The sequence below is a fragment of the Cuculus canorus genome, chromosome 27 (assembly GCF_017976375.1).
Source record: "Cuculus canorus isolate bCucCan1 chromosome 27, bCucCan1.pri, whole genome shotgun sequence".
Taxonomy (NCBI): domain Eukaryota; kingdom Metazoa; phylum Chordata; class Aves; order Cuculiformes; family Cuculidae; genus Cuculus; species Cuculus canorus.
The window spans coordinates 6,001,526-6,026,543 of NC_071427.1; the positions used below are offsets into that span (position 1 = coordinate 6,001,526).

At 50.5% G+C, this 25,018-nt stretch overlaps 1 protein-coding gene across 5 annotated transcripts; it reads left to right on the forward strand.

The window, feature by feature from the left end:
• The first annotated feature begins 317 nt into the window (after positions 1-317).
• On the forward strand, positions 318-22,516 carry SLC25A42 (solute carrier family 25 member 42). Of its 5 annotated transcripts, none has more exons than XM_054050342.1 (8): positions 318-422; positions 10,565-10,687; positions 12,393-12,504; positions 14,823-14,848; positions 15,666-15,832; positions 16,479-16,595; positions 17,076-17,227; positions 17,626-22,516. In XM_054050342.1, exons 2-8 carry the CDS (start codon positions 10,604-10,606, stop codon positions 17,949-17,951), a joined length of 984 nt encoding a protein of 327 aa, XP_053906317.1. In that variant the 5' UTR covers positions 318-422; positions 10,565-10,603; the 3' UTR covers positions 17,952-22,516. The 5 variants fall into 5 exon arrangements, with proteins under 5 accessions (XP_053906317.1, XP_053906321.1, XP_053906320.1 ...); XM_054050345.1 differs by lacking the exon at positions 318-422 and adding an exon at positions 1,161-1,286; XM_054050344.1 differs by lacking the exon at positions 318-422 and adding an exon at positions 10,200-10,223.
• The last annotated feature ends 2,502 nt before the right edge of the window (positions 22,517-25,018 follow it).

Here is a 25,018-nt window from a genome sequence, read left to right on the forward strand (position 1 = left end):
AAGGGGCTTATTCATAGGGAAGGGACCGATCCAGGGTGAAGGGACGGGGCACGGGGCTCAGTCCCCGCACCCTGCCCGGGGGGGAAGGGAGACTGCGCCCTTTGTGCTCCTGCCCCGCCCCCAGCCGTAAGCCCCGCCCCACTTCGCACTGATTGGCTGCTGCTGCTGCCTGTCCGCCTTGGCCACACCCACCTCACCTCCTCCCCGCTCCGATTGGCTGCCATCACTGCCCGTACGCCTCGCCCCGCCCTCGTCCTCAAATCCCGCCCTCTCCCCGCGCCGATTGGCTGCCGCCTTTCCTCCTCGCGCAGCGATTGGCCGCCCGTCAGCGCTGGCCCCGCCCCCTAGGGCGCAGCTGGGAGGAAGGCGGGGGGGCGGCGGTCGCGGGGAGCGAGTGGCGGAGGCGGCGGTGAGCGGAGCCGGTGAGTGCGGGCCGGCCCAGGCGCCCATCGCCGCGGCCTCGCGCCTGGCGGTGACATCGCGGCGGGGGGGTGGAGCGCCGCCCCGGCCCAGCCTTGGCGCCTTCGGCCGGGATTCGGTGCCGCCCGCTTCTTCCCGGGAGCGCGGGGCAGCGGCGGGAACCTTCGCCCGGGGCAGCGCCGCTGCACGGCTGCCTGCGGGCTGAGCGCCCCGCCGCCCTCCTCCCTGCTGCCTCCCTGCTGCCTCCCTGCCTTCCCCGCTGCCTCCCTAGGCTTGCCTGCCCTCCGTGCCCCCGTGCTCGTCCTTGCCTGCCCTCCCTGCCACCTCCCCGGCGCTGCCCGCCTTCCCTGCCCCACTGCCCCACAGCCAGCCTGGCCTGCCCGCCCAGTCGCCTGCCCTGTCCCCTCCTGCCTTCCCTGTCCCCTCCTGCCTTCCCTGTCCCCTCCTGCCTTCCCGTCCCCTCCTGCCTTCCCTGTCCCCTCCTGCCTTCCCGTCCCCTCCTGCCTTCCCCGTCCCCTCCTGCCGGCCCTGTCCCCTCCTGCCGGCCCTGTCCCCTTGCTCCACTGCCCTCCCTCCCTGCCTGCCCTCCCTGTCGTGCTCTCTGCCCCACTGTCTGCCTTACGCCTCACTGTCCTGCCCTGCCGCCTCCCTAGCGCTGCCCCACTGCCCACCCTGCCCTCCCTCCCTCCCACCTTTCCAGGCTGTCCCGCTGCTCACCTTGCCCATCTCCTACCTGTGCAGCCTGTCCCTGTCCTGAAGTGTGAGCCTGGGCTCTGTGCTGAGCGCTTCAGGCTCCTCTTTCCTTCCAAGCCTTCCAATCCAAGCTCGTCTCAGGCGAGCGCCTGTCTCCAGATGCGTGTGTAGATGTGAGATGTGACTTTTTTGTTGTTTTTTTAAGTTGACGTGAACCTGAGGATAAGGCGAGCTTGTGTTTCGCTGCTGAAGGGTCAAGACCAGAGAACGAGGAATGCATTAAAATGCAGATCTCTTGATGTCTTGTGAGGAGCGGCTGAGGGACCTGCGGCTGTTTAGTCTGGGGAAGAGGAGCCTGATGGGAGACCTCATCATCCTCAGCAGCTCCTTGAAAGGAGGAAAGGAGGGTGTAGTGAGGTGGGGGTCAGGTTCTGCTCCAGAGTAACAAGGGATTGGACAAGAGGAAATGGCTTCAATTTGTGCTCGGAAGGTTCAAATTGGATATTAGGAAAAATTCCTTCACTGCAAGGGTTCTCTGGCACTGGCAGAGGCTGCCTGGGGCGGTGGTGGAGTCACCGTCCCTGGAGGTGTTCAAAAACCCTGTGAATGTGGCACTTATGGACGTGGTTCGATGGTGGAGTTGGTTTACTCTATGTTCATAAAAGTCTTTTCCAGCCTAAATGATTCTCTGCTTCTGTCAGACTTCAGTGGAAGCAAAAAGTTGCAGAGCAGCAGTGGCTCCTCTGCCTCAAATGTTTAAATGGAAGCAGCGTCTCAGAATGGGTTGAAGGTATAAAAAGACAGACGGAAAATGCTGGAAGTGGTTGTGCAGGGTTAATGAGTGCTGTTCCACCTTCTCTGCCGCGTGTGGACGCGTGACTCGCTGGTGCGAACGCGTGACTCGCTGTACCGCAGGTGTAGCAGTTGGTGCTGCAGTTGCTTTGTTGACCTTAAACCTGCGCTCCCCTGAAGTCTGGAGGAGTTGAAGATGTGTTTGCGTTTGTTGGCTGTGTTTTTCCTGTTGGCTGCTAATTTAGCAAACTGCCTGGAGTGGGTTTGGAGTCTGCCGTCACTTGGCTCTTTATTTGTGTCAGGTTCTTATGCTTCACGGTCGCATTAATGGCAAAGCTTTTTCTGGAAGTTAATGTGCTCCTCCGATGTTTTTCCTGTGGTTTGATGAATTTAGAGTGTTTTGAAAACATTCTGGGTTTTTAAATGACTCTGTTTTGGGAAGGGCCTGGTTATAAAGGAACAGGAGGAATGCCTGTGGGTGTTGGAAAACAGCTGAGGGAAGAGAGACGGAGACGGTACTGAGGGCACAAGAGGGCTGGTGTCATCACCAGCAACCTTGGGGGGGGGATGCATTTGAAAATAATCCTGTTATTTGGGTCTAAAACACTAGGTAACTCTGAGCATCTTCGTGTCCTTCTAGAGCTGTGGATACCCGATGCTTATTTTCCTTTCCCCCAGCAAATCCATGCCATCATTGAGGACCTCTGAGTATTGGTCTTGAGCTGCTGCGGAGAGGGGACAGGGCTGGCCTCGGTGTTGGATTTCAGCCTTGGTGATTGCTTCAGGCAGGGGAATTTTAGCTCTTGGTAGCACAGTAGTCTACTCCTGAGTCAAGAGCTGCAATAACTCCTTTTTGCTTAACCTGCAGCTGTAGCCAGTGTATGGAGTGGGCAGTCCCCGCTGCAAGTGCGTGGTTGGGGCATATCTGGTGGGTTAAACTTCCCTTCAAGAGGTTGCGTAAAACAGAAGGTGAGCACCAGCACAGCCTTGAGTGTGTGGTTACCTGGGGAAGCAGGGCTTGGTACAGGTTGGACAGGTTTGCAGATAGAAAAAAAGGCTCAGGAACCGGGAAAAATTTTCTCCTAGTAACTGTGCTGCTGATGGTAGGAAGATGCATTCAAGTTTGTGCCTTCTTTAGGTGAAACTGATACCAATACTTTGCATTGCAGTGCTGTTCTCTGTTTTCCAGGTGAGATCCAAGTTCCTGGTAGCTGTCTTAGAAAGGGCAATCACTTTTTGTGCTGTGTGGAAGCGTGAACTGGAATGCAAACGACTTACTCCAGGTCACAGACACAGTGTTGGAGTTCTTTGCTCTCTTGTTATACTTTAAATCTCCTCCAACACAGCTCCTTGCTGCTGTGAGGTTAATGATGGCGTGTCTGTGTCATAGAATCATGGAACGGTTTGGGTTGAAGGCTCCTCAAAGCCCATCCAATCCCACCCCCTGCCATGGGCAGGGACACCTCCCACTGGATCAGGGGCTCCAAGGCCCATCCAACCTGGCCTGGAACCCCTCCAGGGATGGGGCAGCCACCACTGCTCTGGGCAACCTGTTCCAGGAGCTCCTCACCCTCACAGCAAAGCATTTCTGCCTAAGATCTCATCTCAATCTCCCCTCTTTCAGCTTCAAACAGTTCCCCCTTGTCCTCTCCCTGCACTCCCTGATCCAGAGCCCCTCCTCAGCTTTCCTGCAGCCCCTTTCCGCACTGGAAGCTGCTCTAAGGTCTCCCCGCAGCCTTCTCTTCTCCAGGCTGAGCAGCCCTGGCTCTCCCAGCCTGGCCTCAGGTGGGAGGTGTTCCAGCCCGCAGATCATTTTCATGGCCCTCTCTTCTAGAATCACTCCAACAGATCCATGTTGTGTTGGGTAATCAGCCTTAATTGAAATCTGCCACGCTTTGGCCAAGCAGAGCTGATGCTGAACTTGGCAGTAACTTCTGTACAACGCAGAGTGACTACAAGAGCGGGCTGGTAGCTCGCAGTCTGGCAGGATGCCATGCAGTCCACGTGGGAAGCATTGCCATTAGGAAATGTCACCTGCTTGGCACGCCTGTGGGTCGTTCTGCTTGAAGATTTTAGTTCTTTATATTCCTTTTTTCTTTCGCATAAGCAATTTAAACTGCTGGGGTTTGAGAGCAGAGATTGCAATTACCCGTTATTGTGTTGAAATAGTTCCTGGCAAAGATTGCTGGTGTATTGACTGGGGGTTGCTGGCATTCCAAATAATCTCAATTTCAATTAGAAACCAAATCCTCTCTGCTGGGATCTGTCGCTTTGGGACCTCATGTGGTGACATCAAGTGGATATATCCGGGGTTCGGTGGTGGGAGAGCTCGTGTTTGCATGGGTCTGATGACCGAGAGGTCATGTATTGTATCTTACTGTTATTTCTTTATGACGTTACCTCTGAGAAATGATTTTTTGAGAGGAGTGTTCAAGCTGGAAGGATGCTTGGGGGTTTGTGCGTGTGGCTGGTTGGCTGTTTTTCTGCCTCTTGTTGCTGAAGGAAGGTGGTTGCCGTCTGACCGAGGGAATGGGTTCAGCAGCGGGCCCCTGTGACTCCATCCCCTTGTGTAACTGCCCTGTTCTCCCTCAGATAAAGCTGTTATCTGCCTTGCAGATAAGAACTGGTCGTCAGTTTTTGGCTGTGGGAAGCGTAGTCGAGGTGTTCCAAGCAACAGCCGTCTTGTAGCAGCCGAAGAATGAGGCACTCTTTTTTTCCTTGCCAAGTTTTCCTCTGTTCCGTGGCTCCTGCCTGCCTTCCAAGCGCCGTTCAAAATGCTCCTGGGCTCCTCTGAATAATGCAGCTGCCTTTGGTCACAGAGGTTCAGATTTAACTGTTTCTCAGGGTTCAGCTTAATTTACGTCAGAGGATTTGTGTCTTTATCCTCGCTTTTATTGGCGGCCTTGAGTTGTGTTTGGCTGGGGGAGACAGGAGGAGCGTTTATTTTGTACTTCGGAGCTAAGAAAGCATGTAAAAAAAAAGGAAACCCTTCCAGATATTGTAATTTACTGAGTCTTTTAGTGAGTGATTCTCTAAAACCATGCTAACCGTTTCTGTACAGGTCTTTAGAGGAAGAAAAGCAATGGACTATTCATAGCTGATGTTTTGGGCTCGGGTTTGGATGTGACTGCAAGATGGATGGGACTGAGGAGAGCTGAGTCTGCAGGGCATCTCTCTTTTGTTTTTAATGGTTTAATCAAACTGGAAGGTAAAGATAGACCTCAAGGGGCCATCAAGTTCTCCTTCATCCCCCTGTGCTGAGGGTTCCAGTCCTTTTTTCTGCGATGCCATTGCTTCAGGAGTGAATTGCAGGCTGCAGTAATGTCAGCTCTTACCATGCCTCTCTGTCAGGCTCCATTGCTCGGTTTAACAGTGACAATGGAAGGAGACCTAATTGAGCGACTTCCCTGGGTACCGTTTAACTTCAGCCTGGGAAATGTGTGAAGATTTCTGCAGGAACTCTCTTGCTTTTCTTTTTTTTTTCCTAATTTAATTATAGGCTTTCGTTAGTGATGCTAACGACATGATGATAAAAGAGGAATTAGGAACTTGAGTAGCTGTCGTGTCACAAGTCACGTGGGGAGCTGACGTGTCTGAATGGAGATCTACGAGCGACTTTACCTGAATGAAATGGGAATTCTGCCCCAGAGGTGAACTGTGACTTCACCCCAGTTCGTGTAGCAGTAATGTCTGTGAGCTGAAGGGCTGGGAGGTGCTGTACACAACCCCCAGGTTATCGGATAAAAAAGTATTTGGAGTATGTGTCCGGTTTTGTCCCCTTGTTTGGGTGATGATGTGGGCAGCAGACCAAGGGAGGGGATTCTGCCCCCCTACTCGGCTCTCGGTGAGACCCTGCCTGGAGCCCTGCGTTCAGCTCTGGAGTCCGCAGCACAGGAAGGACACGGATCTGTTCGAGCGAGTCCAGAGGAGGCCACGGAGATGATCCCAAGGCTGGAGCACCTCCTGTACGAGGACAGGCTGAGAGAGTTGGGGTTGTTCAGCCTTGAGAAGAGAAGGCTGTGGGGAGACCTCAGAGCAGCTTCCAGTAGGGAAAGGGGCTCCAGGAAAGCTGGGAACAGACTTTTTAGCAAGGCCTCTTGTGGCGAGACAAGAAGTAATGGTTCTAAACTAAGGGAGGGGAGATGTAGACTGGATATAAAGAGGAAAGTTTTTACAATGAGGGTGGGGAGGCCCTGGCCCAGGGTGCCCCATCCCTGGAGGGGTTCCAGGCCAGGTTGGATGGGCCTTGGAGCCCCTGATCCCGTGGGAGGTGTCCCTGTCCATGGCAGGGGTGGGACTGGATGTCCCTTCCAACCCAAAGCATCCCATGGTTCTATGAAGTTCCCTCTGCCCATCTCATGCACACAGAATGTTTTGTGGGCACTGAGTCCTAGCTGACACCGTGGGTTTGCCGTTACCCGTCTGTCGGGGCCCTCCCATGTCCAGGGCTCTAAATGACTTCGATGATTACTACTGGGGTTGTCCAAGGAAAGAGCAAACATTCCTTAGCACGTAGCTGCAGCTGGATTCAGATAGCCAGTGGTGCTGGCTCTTTACTTTGTGTGGCTCTGCTGGGTAGGTGACAGTCGTTCAGCAACATCGGTGTTTTGAATTCCACTGGAGAGTATCATCCAAACATGTTTTTTGGTACTGACACATTGCAAGCGAGTCTCTGGGCTGGATGCCTTGTAAGGACTACGTCTGTGTTTGTAGGGAAGGTATTTTTCTATTAAAAGGTAGGTTTTGGTCTGCCTGGGTGTTGCAGACCCAAACTAACAGAACTCCTACTAAACCCTTGCAGAACAGGAGCTGTTGGAATGTTGGTGAAGCTTGGAGAGGATGAGCAGCGGGATTTCTGCCTCCATCGGCTGAGAACTATGTGCAAACCCCACATCTCCTTCCCACTGCTTCTGGAAGCCGGTGGTGGTAATCCACCATGGGAAAACACGTGTAGATGGTAAAACACCTAAAGGAGGGGTTTCAGGCAGGTTATGCTGTAATGTTGTAAAGTTAAACTTTTAAATAAGGTTTAATTATGAAATATGGAAACATGTAATAATCTGCAAGCCTTTAGTTTAGCAACGTGGTTTTAATTGTCTCGTCCTTGGGTGTGAGTTGTGATGCTGGTCTCTGGGACTCGCTGGCTTTTCTGCTGAGGAACTAATTATCTTAAAACTGGGTAATTTAAAATATGTTTGAATGAAATAGAGCATCACGATTGTATTCATGAGCGACTTGGACACCTAGAGCTGTTTTTGTCTGACCCCCCCCCCGCCTCTGGGCGATGAACTGGCACCTGCCTGTGAGGCATCCTTCCTCGTGGGCTGCTTTTATCATCTGAATAACTTGATTCTGTCTCGCCTGTCCTTTTAATCAAAATCCCCACCAAGGAAAGCCGAGTGTCTGACTTGTCAGAGAGTCAATTTGACAGCTTGATTGAACCAGCTCAGGTATTCATTAAGTGCCGCTCGAGAGAGCTGGGAGAATGGAGAGGCAGGACTAACAATGCTGCAGTTTTTAATGTGCAGAGCATATTTATTCTGTGCATCTTCTGGTATGCAGGGAACGAAACTTGTTTCAGATGTGTCTGCAGTCGCTAGAACGCGGGCAGGATGCTTGGAAAGGGTCCCAGGGCTCAGAGGCCCCTCACGAAGCGGAGCGTGGCAGCTGAGCTCAGCAGTCTAAGAACCAAAGGGGCCGAGCATCCCTGTTTCCCAGTGCAGTCAATGAGCTTTAATTGGTGACTGCGAATTAGCGCGGCTGAGTTACGGGCAGTGTGTTCTGATGGGCTTGAAGCTGGATGCCAGCGCGAGTGCTTTGTGCTTCCAATTCACTGTGCTTTTACAACAAAATTCACGATAGCGTGTGTTACTCATTAAGCCTCTGCAACTTTGCAACCCGCCTGCACCAGCGGTTTTGCTTTCTGATTACGTATTCTCTTAGGGGACCGGTTTGCTCGACAGCACGGAGAGCTGAGGAGCCCAAATCCAGATGTTTGCGAGGGCCCCTGGAACTGCAGTCGCAATAACGCAGAAGCGTGTTATGAAAAATAAATCTAATCCGCAGCTCTTTTTTCTCTTGTTTCCCGTGGCTTTGCAAACATGAGTAATGACTGCGTACAGAGCCGTACGAATTACAAGGCTTTAAAAGATATCCGTGCTGGGTTTCGGTGGATTCCTTAATGAGCGAGTCAGATTGCTGTGTATGCAAAATAACGTCTGGTTCTAACAGCCAAGGCACTACAAATTCACACCAGAACTTTAAAGCAAAGCTTTGTTCTCTGTGGCTCCGATGTGCGTTATTGGTCACAACAGCCAGAATTCTGTTCGAACTCGCCAACGTCGGAATCCAGCCCAGCTGCGGAATCAAATAAAGCCGCAGGGAGCAAATGAAAATAATCAATGCTATTTTTACATTTGAGCCCCTGCAAGTGTAGAGCCTGCGTTTCAGCAGAGCATGCGTGCACTCCGAGTATGTAAAACTGAGCGTATAGGCAGGTGTTTAAGATCAGGGCATTGGGCACTAAAAATAAAACGAGAACGTCTCCGAGTAGGATCAAAGAGAATATTGTTGAGTAAATGGATACCGTCTTTATGCATGCGCATGTTCTAAAATATGTCCAGGCTTCGTAACATTGGGTTGGTATTTAAAATTTCCTTTTACTCATCTCTTTCTCAATTGTCCTTCAAAATTGTGTTTGAAAATAAAATTGTATCTTGCATTCTTAAGCTCTTCTATTTTCATTTCTATTTTCATGGGCTTATTTTTGGTAGAGATAGATCTGATATTTGTGCCCTACATGTCTTTATTTGCAGCGCCAAGGCGTAATATCTCTACCTGTGATTTCTTTCATGCTTTTGCTTCTAGGCATTGTTTTACAATAAATTTCCAGGCACATGAGATAAGAGGGAAAGGAAGTGACTGCAGACAGTAATTAGACATAATCAACAGTCTGTGTTCTTCAAATAATTTAATTTAACTCAACGCTGTTGTGTTCTGAGTCATCTCTGGTCTTGATGCTTACGGGAGATTTTGTTCACGTGCTCTGATGTGACCCAGCTTCTGCGATAGAAGTTTTCAACTGCAAACATTGATGCTGTTCAGGTCATCCTTTGGTCGATCAGATGTTCTCTTTCATTAAAATTGCGAGTTATTATTCTCGGAACAACATCCTGCAATCTCCTCTTTCCAAAAACACCCTCAGGAGCTGTAAACGCATTGATATGTGTCTTCCGAAAGCTCTTGCAAGTGATGTCTGGCGTTAAAGATACCCAGGTGTGTTTGTCCTCCCTTGGACTGAGCGTGTGGGTCGTGTGTAGCTTCATCATCACAAATTGGTCATGCACGACTACAGACAAAGCCGATCTGCCTCTGGCTTTGCCTTAATTTCTCTCCTGCAGCCAAAGGGGTTTGGAAAGTGAAGTCTGGCACTAATTTATGAGAGCAATGCAAGGGGAAAAAAAAATAGGTCAGCAAGTATGAAAGGTGCTGACAAGCATATAATATCTAGAGATTGTTAAAAAGGAAAAGAAATAGTTTTAAGCTGGCCTTTTCGAGTAAGCAGGCTGTTGTGCCAGCGGTTACTGAGGTCTTGAAGGGGATAGAGATGAGAGCACCTGCTGGAGGACATGTGAAAAGGCTGTGGCAGAACTGGGAAGCAGCTGGAGAATTCAGATTTCCTAATACTACGTTGCTTGCCAGGAAGCTAAAAACATGGAACTGGGGCTGTCTGAGCAGGCTTGTGGCTTGGACAACTCTGGGTACGGGTTACCCAGAGCAGGGGGGGCTGCCCCATCCCTGGAGGGGTTCCAGGCCAGGTTGGATGGGGCTTGGAGCCCCTGATCCAGTGGGAGGTGTCCCTGCCCATGGCAGGGGGTGGGACTGGATGGGCTTTGAGGTCCCTTCCACCCCAAACCATTCTGTGATTCTATGATTTATCCTCTGCCACAAAGGTGAGACTGACCTTGCTGTTCGTGAGACCAAGTGAGAGTGTGAATCGCAGCAAGAAACATGGGTGCAAACGGCACTGATTCCCCAGCACAAGTGCACTGTGACTGTGCGGGAAGGGGCTTCGGAAATCACTAATGTGCTGCTTTCAGTCAAATCCCTGACGTCATCAAAATAGCCTTTATGGCACGTGTGAGGCGCTGGAGCTATCTGTTTCCTAAAATAACCTCCAATTGCTCGTGGCAGGCTTTCAGGACTTAGTGCTGTCACTATTTTTTCCATTTTCCAGGGCTGGGTTTTAAATTTCTGTGTGCCTTCTCTGATATCGAGATGCTCGGCAGTGAGAGTGAGCGGCCACCAGAATCCTCACTGTAAGCGATGGACAGAGCAGGATCTGATTCTTCTCTCTAGAAACCGTGGATATTTTTATGTTGTAACTTGCAGCTGAGTTCCTTGTGGGCTGAAAAAAGTGAATCTGACTCGCACAGCTTTTACGCAGCACCAGAATACCCCTCTTCCCTCTGCACTTGCACCTTAAAAGAAGGAGATGGTGCTGGGATACTGGAAATACTCTATTTGAGAGCTTGGGATAGGGGTTTTCCTCCTGAAAATGACCATAGGAGTAGGTGCCTCTTCCTTCCTGTACAAGTTTTTACCTGCGTGTTTCCTGCTTTGGACACTAACTCTTGCTTTGTTCTTGTTTTCAATATAGGAGACGTAGCTCTTCTGCCCGCTTGTAAGCGCAACTGGTATGGGTAATGGTGTGAGAGAAGGTCAAGTGGATTTCAAACAGCAGGATGTGGAGTCAGTTACATCAGCCCATCTCCCATCAGAGGTAAGAGTGGGACATTCTTGGGTTGGGAGTACTGGGAGACAAAAAGCTGGACAGGAGCCGGTAAAGAGTGCTCAAAGCCCAGAAAATCAACCGTATTCTGGGCTGCATCCAAAGCAGTGGGTGAGAGAGGAGATTCTGCCCCTCTGCTCCACTCTGTGAGACCTCCCCTGGAGCCTGTACCCAGTTCTGGAGTCCTCAGCACAGGAAGGACGTGGAGCTGTTGGAGCAAGTCCGGAGGAGACTGCAGAGATGATCCGAGGGCTGAAGGACAGGCTGGGAGAGTTGGGGTTGTTCAGTGTGGAGAAGAGAAGACTCTGGAGAGACCTTAGAGCAGCTTCCAGTGCTGACAGGGGCTCCAGGAAAGCTGGGAGGGGCTCTGGATCAGGGAGTGCAGGGACAGGATGAGGGGGAACAGAATTTTCGGCTGAAAGAGGGGAGATTGAGATAAGATCATGGGGAAAAACGTTTTGCTGTGAGAGTGGGGAGGCCCTGGAACAGGTTGCGCAGAGAAGAGGCTGCCCCATTCCTGGAGGGGTTCAAGGCCAGGTTGGATGAGGCTTGGAGCAATCGGATCCAGTGGGAGGTGTCCCTGCCCGTGGCAGGGGGCTGGACCAGATGACCTGTAATGGTCCCTTCCCACCCAGACCGTTCTGTCATTCTGTGTGCAGTGAATTTGAGAGAAGAGCTGCGTTGCGTGGCTACGCCAGAAAGTAGAGGCTCAGTGGGATTTGAGCTGTGGAATCCTGAGAGAGCTGTAGTCTGTGTGCAAGCCACAGAACGTGTCTCTGAGGACAGCCAAGCAGTTTGAGCCTCTGGGAGGAGGCCAGGCATCGCTCACAGCTGATGGGCAGGCAGGGCTGCGGTCCTTGCTCAAGGTTACGTCTTGTTATGTCTTCAGTGGCAGAGCTGGAAAAGAGCCATAAGTCACGGTTTCCCTGCTCTTGCTGCCATTACCAGACTCTTGTTAGAAGCACTGGAAGAGACACTGAACCTTGGTCTGATTTAGACCAAAACTCAGGCTGAAGTTCACCCAGTGCTGCTTTTGCATGGTCACCCTTGCATTTAGCACCAGACAGGCAACAACCGCAGTGGAAAATCGAACTGAACCGTATATTTTGGTAATAAATATTAACTTTTTAGCTGTGAAACATTCTGAAAAAAAGAAAAGTGTTAACTTTTCTTCATGAAAACAGAAGAGAAGGCTCCAGGGAGACCTTAAAGCAGCCTTTCAGTGCTGAAACGAGTTCCAGGAAAGCTGGGGAGGGGCTCTTGATCAGGGAGAGCAGGGATAGAATGAAGGGGAATGGTTTTGAGCTCAAAGAGGGGAGATTGAGATGAGATCTTAGAGAGAAATGTTTTGCTGTGAGGGTGGGGAGGCCCTGGCCCAGGTTGCCCAGAGCAGTGGTGGCTGCCCCATCCCTGGAGGGGTTCCAGGCCAGGTTGGATGGGGTTTGGAGCCCCTGATCCAATGGGAGATGTCCCTGCCCATGGCAGGAGTGGAACTGGATGGGCTTTGAGGTCCTTTCTAACTGAAACAATTCCGTGGTTCTATGATATGATCTGACCAGGAATTTATTGTGCTTGAAATTTTGAAGAGAATTTTGACTGAACTCCTTAAGAGGGGGCAAAATACTGCAGCAAAGGTAAAACATTACAACTTGTGCTTAGGATTGACTGTGTCCTACTGAATAATGCTTTGTTCCAGGGTAATCAGGAGAAAAAGAAAGTCCTCAACTCCCTGATGTCTGGTGCATTGGCTGGTGCTGTTGCTAAAACCGCAGTAGCTCCACTAGATAGGACAAAAATCATGTTTCAAGGTGAGTCCTGCTGGCTTCTGCAAAACGTTCTTACTCTATTGTTAGCAGAACCCAAACCAGCTTCTCTGTCTGCTCAGGCTGTTCTCCAGTGCTTTGCCCTCTCTCAGCCTGCAGAGACCTGGCAGGATGCGGACAGAATAGTGACCTTGCTGCCATGAATCGAGCCTAAAAATCTATCGCTTGATTGTTGGTGGGGTTATTGCAGTGGCCGGTCAGCTGGGCATCTGTTTCATACTGCTGCGTCTAAGTCTCTAGTGAGACATTGGCTATTTGGGTGTAACGCATGCACGCGTCGTGGGTTAGAGACGATGCTTGTGGCTTGTGAACGCTGGCTGGCCACGTATTCTGTGGCACAAGGGACATTCCTGGCCTGCAAGGTAAACAGACACCATAAAGGCAGGGTTTGAGGCGGAGTTTGTTAACACAGTGGATTTCTGTCTGTTCAGTTTGGGGAAATAAGGAAAGGAACAATATTATGCGGTATTCTGACACTGGAAGGAGGTAAGGGAGCTTGTTGGGTTTCTTTCTAAAGGCTGGATGCCAGGCTGTGCCGGTCCAAATGCCTGCAGTCTTTTTTACTAAGAGTTGCATTGTATTCCAGCTGAGTTGTTTGGTTGGCGTTGAAGCCCTGCAAGAGGCGCTGAAGCTGGCATGTCTAGTTGTGTGTTACAGAGCCCTCTTTGGAACCCAAAAGCCTTTAACTGAAAATGGATTTCAGCTGATTGAAACTAGAAACCCCTCTAGGTTTAGTGGGGTTTGAGATTCACCCTCATCACGGGCTCTGTTTGGTTCCCCCGTTCCAGCTGCACCGCTTGGCCCAGCGGGGAGCGCACAGACGGTTAACACAGCGGACGTTTGGGGAGGCCGAGAGTTTTAAATCTGGTTGACATCACAGATTAAATGAATTGGATAGGTTTAATCTAATCCCTGGATGAGATTTAATTTCGAATTGACTTTCATTTGACTTGATTTTCATTCCTGACAGAGCAGGGGCTGTGAACTAGTGGGGATAGAGTTGCGGGAGTTGGAGCTGTAGGGAGGTAAAGCCTGGGCTGACTGCGGGCTGGATTGTGGCTGTGACCAGATGCGATGAGTACGTGATGTGCTTTCTCACCAGAACAAACACTGTAGTTCATCTTGGGTTGGAAATGTCAGGGTCAGAGGTGAGATGGAAATGGCAAAGCTGGGCTGAGTCAACAGCTGTCTGGATAAATCACCTTTCAGTGGTACAAGCCTGCGTTTAGAGAACGACCTGTTTGGTTTGGCCCATTAAACTCCCTGCAAAGGACGTGATTAAAAATTGTCTGTTGTGAATAATTTCTTGGTATCTAATGGATTTCCTCAATCTCTTGCTCTCCTAAAGGTTTTTACTCTGGGGCCTCTGTGAAGAGGAAAAGCATCTTTGGGTCATACGAGATAGGAGGGTTGTCCTTTGAAATAGAGACTGATGAATTTTCCTTGTGGAATAAGGAAAAGGGCTCTTTTCCATCACAGAACCAGCTGCAATTGGTTATTGAGGTGTTTTTATTGCTTTAAAATACGTTGAATTGCATAAAGAAGCAGCGTGGTGAAATGTATTTGCATGCAATTGTTTGATACACTCGAGAGGTTACGAGTCTCAAAGGAGTTTGAGAGAAACTGCAATAGATGCCTAATTGGAACCATCTTTCATTAGCGTTGCAGTTTGGGTTTGAGCCTGGGTTTCCTTCCTGCTGTAGGAAGGCTACAAACCGGAGCTGCCGTATGCCAAATAAATCTCGCTTCCAAATGCCTCGTGTATTTAAAGTTAAAGAGATGCTGTCAGTTTGAATGGAGGCAAGAAAGGAAACTGAGCGTTCGTTTGAGTTTTGCTAGGATGAAACCGTTCTTGCGTGGAGCATCGCTAAACAGCCCCATGCTTTGCTGGGTTCTGGCACTGAGCTGGAACCTGTGTGTGGAAATTAAGTGATTGTTGCAGGTTTGGGGGTTTTTTTTTTACAATTTTTTAAAATTTATTAATTTATTTTCAGTGTTTTAAAGGAAGAAATGTGACAAGCTGAGCATTTTCATAACAGTAGGTAGAAAATGAACTGATGTTCAGTTTGGAGCACTTACCTGTTGAAAGTCTTTGATTATTATAAAGGGTCTCTATTTTCTCTTGTGTTGATTACTATAAAGGGTATCTTTTTTTCTTATGTTAATTATTATAAAGATCTCTATTTTCTCTTGCTTTAATTCATTTGCTTCTATTTCTACCCCTTAGACAAAACGCCCGTAGAGTTTCTTTTCTTCATTTGAATGTATTGTAAGAACTAATGCTCATTTTTTTTTCTTTTTAGTGTCTTCTAAAAGATTTTCTGCCAAGGTGAGGTGATGTGTCTGTCTCCTGGTGACCTGAAGTGTTTGATTAATGGTAGTAATAGCCCTAACAGCACCTTTTGTTTGCATTCACTTAACTTCCTCGCTTGGGTTTTATTAGCAGCACTCACAGTGAAAGAGCAAAGAGCGGAAGACGGGCAACTGGATTGTTTATAACACTCATTGGCACTCTTTCTTGTTCGTGTTCTTGTCCAGTGCTGAGCATGGCTCTGCATCAGTCCTGATTCGTGCTGAAGGTTCTAGTAGATGCTGTGGCATCGCTCAGGGCTTTGTTTGATGTGGCGTCTCCTCTTGTGGTTGCTTTCTTTCCTCCAACCACCACTGGAGTTGTTTCAGAGTATATATGAAATCTTAATTTGGGAGCTGATTGCTTGCAGAATGTTTTGTTGCGTGTGCCTCGCAATTGTTCCATGTGTGTTGTGCTGATGTGTGTAACCCCAATGGTTCTGCTTTGTACTAAGAAGATGAATTTGGGTTGGGAAACAGTTTGTGCAAACAGCAGCCCAGCTCTGTGCCCAGCCCTCGGAGGGAAAATGAAGATGTCTCGAATATAAAACGCGGTCTTCCTGACTCTGGTTCTTTTTTTCCTCTAATGTATCTCATTCCGTCTCCCCAAAGATGTTTTAGTTGTCTTATTCTGGATTCGGTGTTGCGAGCGTAAACAGCTCGTATCAGCTTACTGGGGATGGGGCGGGAAGGAGGGTTTGGAGAGGTTAAGCTATAGGGTCACCTTTTCCCCCTCTATTGTTTGGACTCCGTCTTATCATGATCTCCGTGTTTGACCTTTGATCCGTTGCCTGCAGGAAGCCTACAGGCTGATTTATCGCACCTACCTCAATGAAGGCTTCTGGAGTCTCTGGCGGGGGAACTCAGCCACCATGGTCCGTGTCATCCCTTACGCTGCCATTCAGTTCTGTGCGCACGAAGAGTACAAGCAGCTCCTGGGAAGTTACTATGGCTTCCAGGGAAAGTAAGATGCAGCGTGGCTTTGATCCTTGCAGAGGAGGATGGAGCAGTTGGTGGGACGATAGATTGTAGGGAGGGAGCGTGTTTCCCTGCCTCGTGCAGGCCTGCTGAGTCAAAAACTCTGTTGGTACAGAGCTGTGCCAGCGCCTCTTGTCCCAGCTTCGCGGAGCAGGGGGTGTGAGGGGGCGAGGCAGAGCGCTGGGCTTCTAGTCTTGCACAGGGGAGATCTTTGTGGGACGAAGACCCTGTTTTCTAGAGGCGTGAGCAAGAAGTGGCCTAGACATGGAGATAGCACTTCCCTGTGCTGCGAGTGGGCAGGCAAAACAAAGAGCTTTTCTTTGCAGGAGAAGTAACAAGGTCCTGCCTTGTGCTGTTATTTGAGCCGTGCGTGTGGCCTGAGCCTCTTGCTCTTGGGCACGCGGTGTCTGAGACGCCCCACGTCAGGCTTGCTGTCCTCAGCAGAGGTTTTCTCTGAGCCTGTGTCCTGAACGGCTGTGGCAAACCACGGCTGCTTCGACTGCCCCTGACCAACTCTTCAGTACACAGACAGGGAAGGGATTCAGTAGCAGATAGAGTAGAGCCATCCTCAAAAGCCACGTAGTATTTCCATCTCCAGGTGATCTGTTTGGTCTCTTCTCTCACCACTTTAGAGCGCTGACACCCTTTCCTCGATTCATTGCTGGCTCTCTGGCAGGCACAACGGCTGCCATGTTAACCTACCCCTTGGATATGGTCCGTGCTCGAATGGCTGTCACGCCGAAGGAGATGTAAGTGCCTAACAAAAGCAAGAACAAACGCAGAACTTTCTTTTAAGGTCAGATAACTTTATTCCCATTTTTCTGGGTCACTTCTTGCTCGGAGCCTTTGATGTAATAAACCTCTTACTGCTGGGGTCTGAGCACTGATTAAATGCCCGCAGTCCTGGTTAGTCCAGGAGCTGGAAGGAGGTGGATACTGAAAGATTTCACTGGTGGAACCTGCGTGTTGGTTCTTTCAGAGGCCAGCTGGCGCGATGCCTCCAGAAGGGATCTGACAGTCAGGAGAGCGTGTTGTGACAGGGCTAGAGGAGAGCTACTGCCTGGCTTCTCCATTTGCAGACAGGCTTCTGAAATCCCTTCTGAGCTGTCTGAGGAGCTCAGACCTGAATTAATTAACTGTTGATCCTTCAGAAAGTCCTGTTGGAAATCTTACTGATGCGGGCAGTCACTAACCAGCACCGATTTGGTTTTCCTGTGTCCACACGCTAGGTACAGCAATATTGTCCATGTCTTCATCCGAATATCCCGAGAGGAAGGATTGAAGACATTGTATAGAGGATTTACACCAACCATCCTTGGAGTGATTCCTTATGCTGGGCTTAGCTTCTTCACCTACGAGACGTTAAAGAAGCTACATGCAGGTAAAGGCAACTTGGTTTGTTTTCCAGTGAAGTGGTGTAGGCTTTTGGCCAGTGTGACATGTTTGAATTCAGTGGTACAAATCCTTTTCCTGGCCTTGAAGCTGAGTGCACAGTTCTGTGCTTGTGGAGGAGGACGCCTTGTACCTCCCTCTCTCCGATTCCAGACTGTGCAGAAGAGAAGCTGCAGAAAAGCAGTATCTCTGTCTTGCAGAGGACCAAGGAGGCACAGGTCCTGGGTGCGGGAGGACTTGGTTACATATGGAGCCGGCTAACGGCCAAATTGGGAACAGGATCTTGGGAGCTCTGGCACTCGGGGCCCTCTGGCTATCAGCCCACTTGACCTTAATCATGAGTTTACTACAGGAACTTTCTACGCTCTGCTCCTTTCTCTTTCCCAGATCACAGTGGGAAATCGCAGCCGTCCCCTCCGGAGCGGCTTTTGTTTGGTGCCTGTGCAGGCTTGATTGGCCAGTCAGCTTCGTACCCCCTGGATGTGGTTCGCCGACGGATGCAGACGGCAGGGGTTATGGGACACACGTACAGTTCCATCCTTCTCACCATGCAGGAGATTATAAGAGAAGAGGGACTAATCCGTGGCTTGTACAAAGGACTCAGCATGAACTGGGTCAAAGGTCCAATTGCAGTGGGAATAAGCTTCACAACCTTTGACCTGACGCAGATCCTTCTCCGTAAATTACAGCACAGCACTAATGTTGAAAGGTAGTAGCTTAATCCCTGCAGCCTTTGCTGGGGAAAAGTCCAACACGTGTAGAAAGAGCAGTGCTAGCGTTCCTTCACTTTGTACATGCTCTCCTGCAGCTGAGAACTTACCTTTCTCATTTTGTTTGTTTGTTTTCTTCCGTTGTTGGTTTTTTATTTTCTTTTAGTTCTTTTTAATGAGCCTCTTGAGTTATTTGGAAACCTCAACCTGAAAATAACGCTTTCCTAAACACAATTCTTCTGACAGTTCTGCAGAACTGAGTCCTCTACAGTAGCTGCCTCACCCTTCTGGTTTCCTCTTTGACACCAGGAGTGGAGCCTCTTAAACAAACGTGTGCTGCTGCTGGCTCCTCACCTGGTCTCTGTGGGCAGATGAAGCGGTGGATGATGAAAGAGAGGACTCGGTGCTGTTGGAATGAACCTCTGAATCTGGGAAGTGACTGCTGCTCCTGGTAAGCAGTTCGGAACACATGTTAGCTGGAGGCAGTCTGCCAAGTGCAATATTCCAGTTAGGCTCTAGGGAGTTCCAGATTCCTCTGACCTGCAAGCATCGGTCTCCACAGAAGAGGACGCAGCAGGATTTAACAGTTCCGGGTCGCTTCTTTTCTTTGGGAAGTTGACTGGGAGCTCTGGCTGGAAATGCTGCCCTTTTGGTCAAATGTTTTTCCCATTTCTGCGGTTTGTTGCATAAAATCTCTCTTGCTTGCGACGTCCCTCGGAGTTTACCAAAGACTGCAGGCAGCAAAGGAGGAGAGTTCTGGGCGGGTTTGGAAATCACATTCTTGTGTTTGTTAGTGTTGTTGAGCAGGGGCTGTGCCTGGATTCACAAACCCGATCGAATTGAACCACAGTAGTGCTTCCAGGCTGCCCAGACCCTTCTGTTATCCTGGTCTTAAAGGCAGCATTTTCTGAGGGATTTGGGAGACTGATGCACTAGAAAAGGGAGTGTTAAATACTGAGAATTTAAGCTGTTTTATCCTTCAGTATTATTGTTGCCGCTTTCTGCGTGATGCAAGAACAAACATCTCAAAGCTGCACGTGTGATGCAGACTCAGCTATCCCGAAAGGCTGCTCACGCCTGGTGAATGCAGCCTCGCACTTGCCTCAAGCTGCTGGCCCTGCTCCTGAACAACCGCGTTGTCTTCTGGTGCCTGCTGTGTAGTCGTGTCCTCTCCATTCTGTCGTCCACATCTAAAACCACTTACTTTTATTCCTAGTGCTCTTCTGGACCATCTGAGTCCCTGGGAGAACAGGCTTCACAGCCAGTATTGACCCCTCAGAAATCCTATATAGTGCCAATCATTCCCAGTTGTGATTTGAAAATGGATGGTGAAGAACCTTCCAGTGCTCCTATTTCAAAGCAGTCTTTGAGGATATGGAAATCCACGGGTGGTTTTCGTTCCATGTCCCATTCCTGTAGTAAATTTGGAGTGGTCAGGGCAAACTTTAGACTTCTCTAAGAATCAGATTACATGAACCGTAATTAAAAATCCCTTTCCAGCTGAAATAGTCTGTAATGTATAAAAGAAAAATAGGACATAAATTCAAAGCTGTCCTTCTCTGGTGTCTGTACTTTAGCTGTTGTAGTCCGAGCCCCATGTCATGGCTTTATTAATGGGAATGGAGGTAATTGCACAATGGGTAGAAATAGCTTTCTCCTTTCTTTGGTCTTTGCACTTGTTCTTTGGAGCATAACTTGCTTCTAATGCCAAATATTTCCCTAGGAATTGAGAACCCACGCTTCCCTATTGTGGACCCGGTGGAGACCCAGCACTCTGAAGTATTAGCATGCATGTTGTTCCCAGAACATGTGGGATCCATCGTACTTTAATGGTTTGGCGATGGGTGGGGTATTGACCTCAGTAACTTCTGCCTCCGAGCCCATGAATGACAATTTCTGTTGTGAAACTTGACTGCAGTCACTGATTTACCTTGTAATTAATGTTAGGCGTTGTTTTAAGAGTTTTTTAGAGGTGATAGCCGTGAATTCTGTCTACATTTTGCTCCCGCTGCTGATGGAAGATGATCAGCTATTCTCTTTGTTGGGGTGAAATTTCATTTAGTCCTTTGCAAGAGCTCTGATTTCTTTTCTCCAATGGAGAAGCCAAATACTTATGCTCTTGTTTTGATCTTGTCTGGCCCAGTGAGGAAATCCTGAGGCAGTTGCATCCTACCGCAGAAAGGAGGTACAGACCAGCAACTGGGTGTGTCAGCAGCTGCCTGTGTGTACGTGTGTGTCCGACTGTGTGTATGATCCATGCCAAGTTCTCGTTCAGCTCAGAGGTCACCGGTTTGAAGCACAGTCCTTTCTGCCCCACCGATGGGTGCTCTGTGAAGCTGAGAGGAAGCTGAGCTGTGGCATCTGAGTTGGAGCGGGCTCCTGTGCTCCGCGGTACGGTAGGTCAGCTCAGAGGCAAGCGCAGCAGACCTTGTCGTATGAGATGTTGAGCATCACTGAACCCCTATGGCAGCAGAGGTGGCCTAATTCCTCCTGGGTCCTGACGGAGAAAGGATTTACACTGGATGACTAGCCTCTTGTTTGGGACTGAACAGGAGGGCAGATCTATGTGGGATACATTCTGCTGGTGTATTAAATGATCAGGAAGCCTGCGGAGGAGGCAGCTTCTGCCTTGCTGACCTGGAATCGCTCACCTCACAGCTGAAATGCGGTGCAGGCAGCGGATCCGGAGCCTGGGGACTCTGTGCTGAGAAATAAGACCTGAAGCACAGCCAGGCTTGGAAGCCTTGGGCTTGGAGTTGTTCCTTCATTTAGCAGCTGCACCTGATTTGAATTCAATGAAACTTTAGCCAAACATGTTTTTCTGAGTTCTGCAGGCTGAGTTTGTTCAGAGACAGGTCTTTGAATTCAGTCTGTAATGGTTTTGGTGCTTTTGTTTCTTGGGCAGAAGTGTTCAGAGTAACTGTGTGTTATTGCTTTGGGTTGCTTTAAATAGCTTTTTTTTCTCTCCTTTTTCTTCTCTGATTTGAATGTAGAAATGGAGAAACAGAGTGTTCTCTTCCCTCCCTTAATCCTTGCGTGAATTGAGATGTGTTCCAGATCTCTCTGCTGCCTGGAAGGAGTGCCCGAGGAGGTTGGACATGGTGATTTGGAAAGGGAGGGTGTCTCTGTGCTGGCCAAGAAGGTCCATTGCCTTCAGCGCTGGGAACAGAGACAAGTCTAACAGGAGCATTCTCCAGTCCTCCTTTGCTTTAGAACTTCTTTACTACCACAAATGCCCCATTTTTTCATTTTATTCTTCTCAGTCTCTTTGCTTTTATTTTCAAATCACATTTGCAGTAACGCATTAAGGAACAAAGATTAATTTCTGTGCTTTTTGATCTTGTCCCCTCTCCTTCCCTCCCTGCGCCTGCACCTTTCATCCCGCACTAGCACTTCGAGAAAATCGGGTCCGATGAAATGCATCCAAAATGACAAAACTGCAACTTCTATAGTGATGGCCGAACAGCCGGAGTCAGCCTCCCCCTCACAGCAGGGATGCTTGGTGGGACAAGAAGGAAAAGGGCCCTGGGTGATGGGGCAGGAGGTGTTTTTGGAAGGTTCCCGTATGGCTTGTCCAGCCTTGCACCTTTACTTCACGAGCTGTGAGATGCCACTGCCTCTTTCTCTTTCCACCCTGTTATGCCATCTTGCTCTGGGAGAGCATCTGCTGGTCCTGGCAGGCTCCGAGGGTCAGGTAGGGACCTTGAGTTATGCGAGAGGTGGAATCTGAGCTAGCTTCTTGCAAACCTGTTTGCTCTGCATGCCCTCTGCCAGTTCCCTGGGAAGACAGAGCCGCTGAAGAGCCGCTGGGCTGCTTGGCAGGAGTGTGGTGGAAGGACTGGGAGAGCAGTCACGGCCTGGAAGGCTCTGAGCCGTGCGGTGGGTGGGGTGGCGTAGCCCTGGTACGAGGTGGGAGCGCTCCAAAAGCGGTTCCATAGCTTCTGTGGAATAGTAGCGGTACTTCTGTTAACCTCTTATCACCTTCCACTTAGAAGGACTTGAGTACTATCATCTTCACCCTTTGGTGTCTTTAACGCAACAGCAGACGAGGCATAAAAGGAAACTCCAAGCAAAAGCACTGTGGCAATCCCAAGCGAGCCTGGTGCCAGTCCCGGATGGTCAGGAGGGGCGGGAGATGCGATGGGAGATGCTTCTCCTGGTGGGTCTGCGGGGTCTGACTGCGTACTTGGGCTCTGCAGGGAGCTGGAGGCGTCCCTGCCTGGGCTGGACCAGAGGAGGAGATGGCTTCCTACAAAACAGCCTTTATTTTTATTGTAGGCGCTGACTCCTCGCGCTCTCCCCGTCTCCCCTCCGCTGCCGGGTGGTGCTGGGTTTCCCAGCACCGTTCACTGCCTGTGTGGTCTATGCATATATTAGCACAAACACTGTTAAATGCCTTTTGTCCAGACGTGTCCTCACCAACGATGTGTGCATGTGTGTATGAGGTGTGTCGGTTTGGACTGCTTTTCTTGGATCTGGAGTTCTATTTTATTGCAGTGAAGACACTTTGTTATATAATGTTTATATATTTTAAGATTTGTGCCAAGAGAGGATGTATATTTAATAAAAAATTCTAATTGACTTTGCAGGCTCACGGAAGGTGAATCCTACTGTGCGAGTGCTCCTGAGAGAGGGGCACTTGGCACGTTGGGGTCGATTTAGTGAGGAGCTAAACGCGGGGCTGATGGTGTCCCAACCACATAGGTCTCCTGTGTACAAAGCTCCCTTAAAACGTGTGGGTTGGTGCTTTTTGCTTTGTGTGGAAGTTGGGAGAAGCTTGGAGGAAAGAAGGGGGATCTGGAGATGGTTCCAAACCCAGAGTGTGGGATGGGGACGGGTGTGCGGTGGCAGCAGGTGGCACTGTCGGCTTAGGCACAGCCCAGCGGCTTCCCTGAAGTGGGGGTCCCTGGTTGCTCCTCTGCCCTGCTCAGCTCCTGGGATTTTCGGTGCCATCAGCGCCTTTGTGTCTGGTGTGGATGTGATGCCTCAATGTCTTGCAAGGTAGGAAGGTCTCAGCAGTGAGGACAGGTCCAGCCCTCCCAAAGTAACCTCCCTGTAGCCCTGCAAGAGATGTCCTGCTTGTACCCCAAGGGAAACTGAGACCCAGAGGCTGAGGCTTGCACTAAACCTCGCAGAAAGTCTGTGACAGCGCTGGAGGCAGGTGTCTGCCCACCTCCCCCGGACCAGCTGAGGGTAGCATCTCCCTACCTTTTGGTTTTCTGGCTCCCTGCATGCAGAGAAGCATCCTCCCAGCTGGGTTTGGACTGCCAGCTCCACAGAGCTGCCGTTAGAAATCTCCCACTGCTCCAAACTGGAACAGCTTGAGGGGATGCAGGCAGCGAGGAGGGCGAGGGGATCCCATTTTAGATGGAAGTGGGGTGGGAAGGCAGGGCTTGCTGTTTCCCTCCCTGCCAGGACATGAAGGAAGACCTCCGGGAGCTGCTGTGATCCAAACCCTCTCCCCAGTCTGCAGTTCCTTCCCATATTCAGTGGGAGCTGAAGGTAGGTGTGCGCCAGGGGAGCAGGAGCAGTGCCAGGGCTGGGTCGGAGCAGGGACTCACAGAGTGATGGAATGGTTTGCGTTGGAAGGGGCCCCAAAACCCATCCCGTCCCACCCCCTGCCATGGGCAGGGACACCTCCCACTGGATCAGGGGCTCCAAACCCCCATCCAACCTGGCCTGGAACCCCTCCAGGGATGGGGCAGCACCACTGCTCTGGGCAACCTGGGCCAGGGCATCACCACCCTCACAGCAAAACATTTTTGCCTAAGATCTCATCTAAACCTGCCCTATTTCAGCTGAAAACTGTTCCCCCTCCTCCTCTCCCTGCACTCCCTGATCAGGAGCCCCTCCCCAGCTTTCCTGGAACCCCTTCCCATACTGGAAGCTGCTCTAAGGTCTCCCCGCAGCCTTCTCTTCTCCAGGCTGCACCCCAACTCTCCAGCCTGGCCTGGTACGGGAGCTGCTCCGGCCCTGGGGTCACCCCCAGCCCTGGTGCCAGGCTGGATGCTCGCGCCAGTGGCGCCTCTACAGCCACACAGCCTCTTGGTCGCAGCTGCTGCGGTCTCCGAGATCCCGAGCGTGGCCCTTGGCAGCGCAGAGCCCAACCCGTGCCGCGCTGTGAATAAAACCAAGATACAAAGAGTAAAAATAATTGTGGGGAGAAGAAAATGGGGGGGGGGTTGTCGCTCATTGTATTTGCTGTGGCCCAATTTCAGTGCCGGTGGCTCTGTCTCCTGCTCTTGGCTAGTCTATCAGTCATTGTCCCCGCCTGAGAGGGTCACGTCTGGGCAGATCTCAGGGGAGGAACTGTCTGCATGTCTGAATGCGGCGCAACCCCAGGCCCTAGCAACCATCCTCCTGCCGCGAAGGCGCAGCCCCCGGCTGCTTCCTCGCCCCGTGCTTACGGAAAATTAGATAAATGAGCCATCAAGGCAGTCGGACCAGCTTTTAATGGGATGGCGCGGGATGGAACGAGTCCCACTGCATCCCAGCCCTGGGGGAATCCCTTCTTCCTTGCACCTTTCCACCCATCTCTTGGCGACGGTGCCGCTGGGGCCAAATCCCAACTTGTCCCGGGCTGGTTAACGGTGCTGCTCGATGCTCGGGTTATGCCAGATGTTTGCTAGAAGGGAATTTCCCCATCATTTTTCACCAAAAAGAAAGGCTTTTACTGCGCCCATCCACAGCTCGGGAAGCAGGTGGCGGGGGGCTGTCGGGATTAGCCCCGTTAACAGAGGGCGAAGGGCTGCCTTCTCATCCCGGCCCTCAGCGAGAGGGAATTAAGACCATTACAAGGCTATCAAATAGGATCAGAGCTCCTCTCCCTTTCTCCGAGCAGCCCAGACCTGCTAATCCTTTTTCATGCGGCTGGTCCAGCACCCACCGTGCGGTGGGGGAGAGCTGGGGAGGGGCTCCGGATCAGGGAGGGCAGGGGGAGAGGGTTTGAGCTGAAAGAGGAGACGAGATGGAGGTGAGATCTTAGGCAGAAATGTTTTGCTGTGAGGGTGGGGAGGCCCTGGCCCAGGGTGCCCAGAGCAGTGGTGGCTGCCCCATCCCTGGAGGGGTTC

Excerpts from the sequence above, each read along its gene's own strand:
- SLC25A42 (XM_054050342.1), top strand. The coding sequence starts at position 10,604 with ATGGGTAATGGTGTGAGAGAAGGTCAAGTGGATTTCAAACAGCAGGAT. Across the intron at positions 14,849-15,665 it reads CTAAAAGATTTTCTGCCAAG|GAAGCCTACAGGCTGATTTA; the intron begins GTGAGGTGATGT and ends CGTTGCCTGCAG. Across the intron at positions 15,833-16,478 it reads TACTATGGCTTCCAGGGAAA|AGCGCTGACACCCTTTCCTC; the intron begins GTAAGATGCAGC and ends TCACCACTTTAG.